General features: G+C 40.7%; 1 protein-coding gene across 1 annotated transcript in view; it reads left to right on the plus strand.

Moving 5' to 3' along the window:
- The window catches only part of LOC126249102 (PH-interacting protein), a 278,680-nt gene that overhangs the window by 147,207 nt on the left and 122,377 nt on the right, over nt 1-9,096 (plus strand). Inside the window, exons 8-9 of the mRNA XM_049950753.1 lie at nt 1,045-1,221; nt 1,334-1,488. Of these exons, the coding sequence (XP_049806710.1) occupies nt 1,045-1,221; nt 1,334-1,488 (332 nt within the window). The remainder of the gene's footprint in view (nt 1-1,044; nt 1,222-1,333; nt 1,489-9,096) is intronic.

Consider the following 9,096-nt stretch of genomic DNA (forward strand, 5'->3'; position numbering starts at 1 on the left):
CCATTACAGTTCATCCTCTTTCTGTTCAGCATCACATTATTAACCGTTAATCCCAGAATTTGAAATTTGTTTGAAACCTGTTAAATGGAGTGAACAAATTGGTGCCTTTAGGGTTTTCCATTTGTAATTTTTTTTAAAAATTTTATGAATGTATACATTTTTCAGTCACTCTTGGTTCTTATGCTGTTGTTTTTGGGTCACTAGATAGCAATCTTTTCTGATGAGCTTGCATGACTTTATTTAGGCTCATAAAATATGTGAATATTGTGTAGGATTAGCTCATTTTCTTTTCACTGCACTGTCCGCATATTACTGTAAAGACGGTTTCCTTGTCGAGAGTCTGCCTTTATAAAACGTAACGGTATGTTAATGTAATTAAAGTGACAAAATAAATTCTCCCTCTTTTTATTCTTTTCTCCTCCTTTCCACTTACATGACATTAAAAACAAAATGAGGTGAACCAGTGGATGAGACAGTAAATTCATATTTAGAGAGAGTGGCACTCAAATCCCTTTTTGGCAATCCATAATTTGAGTTTTTGTGGTTTAACTAAATTGCTTAAAGTGCATATTAGGATCGTTCATTTAACAAAGCCATATCTGATTTCATTTTTCACATTTCTCTAGGAGAACTTGTACTTCATATCTAATGCCCTCAGTGCCAAAGCAAGCATAAATTCTAGCCCTTGCTTGGTAGTAATTAAATAATAGCCATGATGCATTGGGATTTGGAACTGCTACCAGATGTTATAAAGATGTCTGCCAACATTCAACTCTGCTTTTCCTTTCCAACCAGAGAACATTATGACTGATCACCATATTATGGCATCCAACAGGCTAATAGCAGTAGTTTTCACTTTCTCAACTGGCCAATCAAGTCTGCATTTGTATAGCTCTCCCAAGTTATCTGGTTTAATTGTAGTCCCAGTTTGCATGCTATGTCGCACTGCTTAGTTACCAGTTATGTCTTCCTTATTCATTGTATAAATTTACACATTATTTTTGTGCACTGAGCTATTCAACACATTTAATCTCATTTCTACAGGGTGCTGATGACCTTTTGGTGAAAATATGGAGTGCCATAGATGGACGTTTGTTGGCAACATTGAGAGGGGCATCATCAGAAATAACAGACATAGCTGTAAATGTAGAAAACACACTTTTGGCAGCTGGGAGCTTGGATAAGATACTGAGAATATGGAGTCTTCAAACATCTGCCCCCGTAAGCACTCAAGTGGCTTTATGATTGCTGATTGCATTTATAATTTTAATTTTTAACAACTTTGTGGATATTTCTATAACTGTTTTTTTTAACTAATTCTTTTGGCCTGCAGGTGGCAGTATTGACGGGGCATACAGGAATGATTACATCAGTCCATTTCAGTCCTATGATAAAGTACGATATGCGTTATGTAGTTACAACAAGTACTGATGGATCAGTTGCATTTTGGATTTATCACCGCCTTAGCAGGAGAAAATATAATTTTATGTATGTTATATTAGTTGTAATAAAATATTTGGAGTTTTCCATTTTGTTCTTGTTAGTTATGTAAAATACATACCACAATGAAAATAGTTTCATTTAAAGATACTAATGTGTGTGAAATGTGAATGTTATAAGATGATTTTGTATTTAAAAACTACATTCCCTTTAACAAGAGATATATCTACACTCATGCTCATAAATTAAGGATAATTGCAGAATGTGATGCCACACAATGTGGTGCTAATAACATAGGCACATAGGGAACACACACGACACAGATTTGTAAGTCCACAGTATTGGTGATAAGTTGAGAAAACCGTGCCAAAACACATGTGGTACAAAACGCCACTGTTTCTACATCTACATCTACATGACTACTCTGCAATTCACATTTAAGTGCTTGGCAGAGGGTTCATCAAACCACAATCATACTATCTCTCTACCATTCCACTCCCGAACAGCGCACAGGAAAAACGAACACCTAAACCTTTCTGTTTGAGTTCTGATTTCTCTTATTTTATTTTGATGATCATTCCTACCTATGTAGGTTGGGCTCAACAAAATATTTTCGCATTCGGAAGAGAAAGTTGGCGACTGAAATTTCGTAAATAGATCTCGCCGCGACGAAAAACGTCTTTGCTTTAATGACTTCCATCCCAACTCGCGTATCATATCTGCCACATTCTCTCCCCTATTACGTGATAATACAAAACTAGCTGCCCTTTTTTGCACCCTTTAGATGTCCTCCGTCAGTCCCACCTGGTAAGGATCCCACACCGCGCAGCAATATTCTAACAGAGGACGAACGAGTGTAGTGTAAGCTGTCTCTTTAGTGGATTTGTTGCATCTTCTAAGTGTCCTAAGTCCTGCACATGTAACCCAACATCAATATGGGATATGATCACCATGCACACGTACATAAGCTGCACAACGGGTTGGCATACTTTGGATCAGGTGGTTGAGCAGCTGCTGGGGTATAGCCTCCCTTTCTTGCACCAGTGCCTGTCGGAGCTCCTGAAGTGTCCTATGGGTTTGAAGACGTGCAGCGATACGTCGACCAAGAGCATTCCAGATGTGCTCAATGGGGTTTAGGTCTGGAGAACAGGCAGGCCACTCCATTCACCTGATATCTTCTGTTTCAAGGTACTCCTCCACGATGGCAGCTCGATGGGGCCATCATCATCAGCCATCAGGAGGAAGGTTGGACCCACTGCACCCCTGAAAAGGTGGACATAGTGGTTCAAAATGACGTCCCGGTACACCTTACCTGTTACAGTTCCTCTATCAAAGACATGCAGGGGTGTACGTGCACCAATCATAATCCCACCCCACACCATCACACCATGACCTCCACACTGGTCCCTTTCAAGGACATTAAGGGGTTGGTATTTGGTTCCTGGTTCACACCAGATGAAAACCTGGCAAGAATCACTGTTCAAACTATACCTGGACTCGTCCGTGAACATAACCTGGGACCACTGTTCCAATGACCATGTACTGTGTTCTTGACACCAAGCTTTACGGGTTCTCCTGTGATCAGGCGTCAGTGGAATGTGACTTGCAGGTCTCCGGGTGAATAAACTGTGTCTGTTCAGTAGTCTGTAGACTGTGTACCTGGAGACAACTGTTCCAGTGGCTGTGGTAAGGTCCCAAGCAAGGCTACCTGCTGTACTCCTTGGCCATCTGTGGGCACTGATGGTGAGATATCAGTCTTCTTGTGGTGTTGTACACTGTGGACGTCCTGTACTGTAGTGCCTGGACACGTTTCCCATCTGCTGGAATCGTTGCCATAATCGTGACATCACACTTTGGGGCACACAGAGGACCTGTGCTATGACCTGCTGTGTTTGACGAGCCTCCAGTCACCCTAGTCTTCTACCCCTCATAACGTCATCAATATGTGTTCTTTGAGCCATTTTCAACACACAGTCACCATTGGCATGTCTGAAAACGTCTGCACACTTACTCACTGCACCGTACTCTGACGTACACCAACACACCTCTGCGTATGTGGACTGCTGCGAGCGCCACCGTGTGACGACCGCAGGGCAGATGCACCACATGGTCATACTCCGAGGTGATTTAAATGCGCAAACTGCCCACCAGAGTGTTGTTTCACCATGTATCAGCATTATCCTTAATTTATGAGCATGAGTGTAGCTTCATCCTAATTTGTTAGTACCCAGCAAATTTTCAATACTGTGCCTAAGTGTTCATGAGCTTATGTCATAGTAAATCATCATCATCGTAAGATGGGGGGGGGGGGGGGAGAGAGAGAGAGAGAGAGAGAGAGAGAGAGAATAGAAAACATTAAATTACAGTGACACAATCTAGTCATGATATCCCATCATATCAGTTAACATGTCCAGTTGCACCTTTATGACAAGCAGTAACCAATAAGTAAGGGTCACTGAAAGTTTAAAATGTTATATGGTACACACAATGTAATGGAAGTGTGGGATGTAGTTTGGTACTTCAGATATCTTCCTGAACTGCGATCAGGAGCAAATAAACCTGTCTGCTAGATGATGAAAGCAAAAACTCTTGAGAATGTTGATATAACAACAGAAAAGATAAAATCAAAGGGAGACATATGGTGACTCTGAAACCACGTGAAATGTTGCGTGGTAACAGTGGATAATGATGGTGGTTGATATTTGAAACAACTACCTGTCTTGTTTCCACTTTCATGAGAGGGGATTGTGAAGTTGTAATTAGATATAATTCAGTTAGTATTTGACAGTGGTGTACAGAATTTTACCAATAATCACACAACAAAGGATTTCAGGACAAAGAATACTTCAACCCTTTCGATCCTATGGGCATGTATATACATCCTGCTATGCCATTCCCCAGGCATTGTGGACGTGTATTTGAGCACCGCCACAGAGTAACATATACAGAGAGGAAGCCCCCCCCTAAACCACTGTCCCGGGGGTGTGCTCGTAGTTCCGTTAGACGACAGTAGATGTCAGGCGTGTCGCCTGGTTAGTTTCGGAAGATCACGCTAGAGACGCTTCGGCAACGGCCTCCCTGACGTCAAGGGTAGCGTGGTGGGGTGACAGAGGGGTGAGACCAAGAGAGCGTAGCCGCATCTGTGAGGGCAGCAACAAGCAATACTTATGTAGAAATTTTGGGCCAACGCTTTCGGCGAGCGCTTCCGCGTGACGTCACTGTCGAGAAGAGACTATTTTTCACGTTCGTGCATGGCCGTATTCCGCTTAAACCACCATTAATTTGCTAAACTGAAGGGCGATGTAATAAGATATGAGTTCGATTGAAACTTACCTACACAGGGACTTACTGCTTCCTACGGCAATGAAATTATCATATTGTCTTTCTAGTAATGACAGATGTATAACTACGTATTTTGGATCACCTTGACATATACATTCTATTGGTTAACATTTTCTATGAGATAAGTTATAACTTGGCATCCTTCAGTCGTTATTAAGTATTACACATTTTTAATAGTACAGGAAACGCAACAATCATAAGAGCTTTCAGTTTCTAAACGCAGTTTCGTCAAAATCAGCAATACTGTATAACATTTTTTTTCGTGCAGATATTAAGTAGAAAGGAAACGATATAATTCCATTTACTTGTCATTTCTGCGTTTGATGATCCTGAAGCTTCAGTATTGATCGCCGTACTTCAACAATTCAACAACAAATTAAATACCTTAATCCCATCTGGAATGAACTGCGGAAGCTCTCCATGTGTGTGCTCCTCTCTGCAGCTGTTTAGCCCTCATTGTCTTTGCCGACGTGTTAGGTGCCTTATCCGGATGTAGGCACAGTAATGATCTTAGTGTAAATTGCGGAGATCTCTTGAGAAATAGTTTGAAGCTTTCGATTAAAAGTTTTGGCAGGTTTTTATTCACATCTGCTTCTTTACACAGAGAGCTGCGTTTGAAGAGACGATTAAGCTAGGACGAGATAGTTCCTCAGTTGCCGCAGAGCTTATAGGACCTTTTGATATTACTATTATCTTGTCACTATGATGTCCAAGTGATTGCTCTATGGAGTTGGATCTGGAAGAAATACATCCAGTGATGTATTTTTGCGTCTCTTTCGTGGCCAGCAGTATACAGACTGCTTCCAGGCTCCATATTAACCACATGCAATAACAACCTGTACCTTTCAAATAACTTCCGGGAATTCAACCAGGTAACACTTTCAGCGACCGCCGATATTTCGGCGGGAGAACACCCCGCGATTTTCAAGGCAAACTGCTGAAAGTGTTACCTGGCTTAATTCCCGGAAGTTATTTGAAAGTTGTATACACCAGGAGAAACTCAGGTCTCACAACCTGTACCTGGCTATGTGGTCCGTATACGGCGTCAGTTTCTTAGTCGTAGCATATGCCAATCATTTCATCAAATTCTCAACACACAAATTTTCTGCTTCACTTAAGCTTGTTTTTTGCTTACTCGTGAAGTGCTTTTAGCAAAACTTTTGTGTACTTTAGTCGTCAGCACTGTGTAGATACTTAATGCTTTGCATTACTTCCTCTCTTTGCTTAACGCGTGAAACAGTAATAGCGGATAACAATATACTGAGAACGAAAAGCAAATTAAACACTGAATTGTTTTCTCTCAATGGTGATAATTCTTCATTAAGTTTTTTTTTCATTTCATCCTCGATAATACCTTTCTCTGATTCTATGCTTTGATCTACTTTTTCTAGCATGTTAAGTGCACGTTTACGAGTTTCACGAGCTTATAGAATTTGCAGTCGGCTTTAAAACCTATTTTGGTTGAAGTTTCTTTATTTCAGCTTGTAGATACTGTAAACAAACGTCCTCTCTAAAGTTTTTGCTACAGGCAGTAGCATTTTTAATGTTAATGCTGTCACTACTGCTACAGAGCTGAACCCACTGAGCAAATGTTTCAGGAATTCGAGGGAACTTATGACAAGTAATACTACTGCCTTTTAGTCTTCTGATTACAGTTTTCACACACAGCCGTAGGACAATTCGGCATTATTAATGTCAAACATAACGAACAAAATCGAAAGAAGACAAAAATAAACAGCAACAACATGAAACTTAATCGCTTCAACACGTAACAGTGCGCGCGAACCATGCCGAGCTTCTCGACGGTGACGTATTGCGCAGATCGGAGCAGTTCTGCGCAGACACTATGGGCCCTACCTGAGGCAGCAAAGCCTGAGACAAGTTCTTCACAGTACGTGAAGACAGACCTTTTGAAATAAGCAATGTTGGAAAATACTTCTAACAAATAATGGAAAGGAGGGCCGCAACAAAATTTTGCGCTTCTCCGCTGTGCGCAATTTTGGCTGTAGCAGCTGGCTTATTCTCTAATAGGGAGCCGTGATGAGCCAATATTCATAGCTAGGTTTTATGCCGAAAACTGGCCTTCTATAACAGACGTTACAACATAGTGTCACAAGACAATTCTGTTGCATAATTCTGCATACAGCTGCAACTGGCGGCAGTAACATGCGTTGCAATTAATGATATCGACTTTATCCTCATTTCATAGGACATAGGAAATGAATAAAAACGCCGACCAGTCACATAAGGATCAATAATCTGCTTGAATACGATTACACAAATAATCGCTCCTTTAGTCAGCTCATGCCGATTCATAGAATGATTTTAGGTTCGGTTTGTTACGAAGAGTGCGTTTATCGTTGCAAATGACTGAGTTAGGTGTCTGGGCATTTAACTAATGTCTCAGAACTGGATGGTGCCCTGTGCCGGCATTTGAGGGGAAGTGGTGGTGGGGATTTCCACTGCCACGGCCTCGTGTGCAGTTACCTGCTGCCCGCTGTCCGAGCAGTTTCGCACCCCAGCGCCATCCCGTGTCATCTGACAGAACTGCTGTAACCCCCCCGTCCCGCACCCCTGTCCGCGTCAACAGGCCCTTACGGAGGTTGCCTGTCTGTATATCTTTGTCTGTGGCACCGCTTGGGTTTTCCTACAGCGCTATGGACATCTGAATGCACTCTGAGTCGCTGTCCTCTCACTGCTGTGGCCGAGTTACTTCCATATCTTGGTGAATAAAAAAGTTTAGAGTATTCATCATACATTGTATGTGCCTCATTGCATGTTATCATTTGCAAAAATTCTCGTTTCAGTATCTTGAATCATTTGAGAGGTATGACGATCGTTATGACCACATGATTCACGATATGCAAGTACGATTTTGTATCTACATTTTAATCACTGCATTGTATGAGCTAAAATCAACCGTTCGCAAAGTTTACACAATGTGTTTTTACCTCTGCAAAATCTTGACAATTTCGCACAGTGTTTTACTTAATTTGATGCAGCACAGTAATTATGGCATATAACAGAAAGAAGTTCACTACTTTATCAAGCAAATATGTCAGACTGTAAGATGTGCAAAAATCAAATTTTTCACCTAATAGTTTTCTTAAACATGGATGAGAAGTACTTCATAGCAGCTTGCAAGTCCGCATGGACGGAACTGGGTGCGTTGTGTCCGACCATCTGTCAGATGTAAAACCCAATAACTTGAGAAAAAAAATAAGATATCATTTTGTTCTCAATTTTAAATAAAATTTTGGTATCTTATCTACATTTCATTCACTGCAATGTATGACCTAAAATCAACCATATGCAAAGTTTATGCAATTTGTTTTTACCTTTGCAAATTCATTAATTTCATGCAGTGTTTTACGTAATTCTATGCAGCACAGTAAGTATGACAGATAACGAAAAGAAATTTAGTTCTTTATCGAGTGAAGATACCACACTGTAAGCCATACAAAAATCTTTTCACTTAATAGTTTTCAAAAAATTGGAAAATAAATATTTCATAGTGCCTGGAACACTGTCTCTCAGCACAAGCTCCAGCATTTGGCTGGCAGTACAGCCATAACAAAAGCTACCTCAGCACGGAATGCAAAGAGCACATCTGTAGCAGGGAAAGGGTTAACCTGGCAAAAGAAGAGCCTTTCATATAAGTAGGTAAAACATATAATATGACCTACTAATTATTGACGACAATGAAATAAGGTACATCCCTACTCACCGTATAGAAGAGATATTGAGCAGGAGACAGGAACATTTAAAAGTAGATTAAATTATCGGACAAAGCTCTTCCTTAGAAGTAGGAAACGCGCACACGCACGCACACACACACACACACACACACACACACACACACTGCTGATGCCTGATCCAATTGTTGAGGTTGTTATAAGAAGACTTGATATGAGCTACCCTTTGTATGAGATTCATTTCCTTACCACAATATTTAGTAGTGCATTTTATACATTTGGTCCATGTGTCATGATCATAATAACAATACTAGCCACACTACCCAGTGACACACAGTGTTAACAATGGTGTTAGTGCAGTGAGTTGTCACTCATTGTAACCTTCATTGTCTTCTTTCATCTATGCAGAGAGCAGCTAGTGAAAATGACAGGATTCTACATACTACCTATGTTATAAAAAATATTAAATTGATAAGCTATTCTGCAATGCATATCTCCATGGGCTCTGTAATAATGGAGTCCTAAAACAATCATATGCTAGTGGAAATTATTAGTTCCTCATATTCCATTGAATGTTCTCTGGGGATACAGTCTTTGGAAGTAGCAGACTTGGTGCACT

Source organism: Schistocerca nitens, chromosome 3 (genome assembly GCF_023898315.1).
Source record: "Schistocerca nitens isolate TAMUIC-IGC-003100 chromosome 3, iqSchNite1.1, whole genome shotgun sequence".
NCBI lineage: Eukaryota > Metazoa > Arthropoda > Insecta > Orthoptera > Acrididae > Schistocerca > Schistocerca nitens.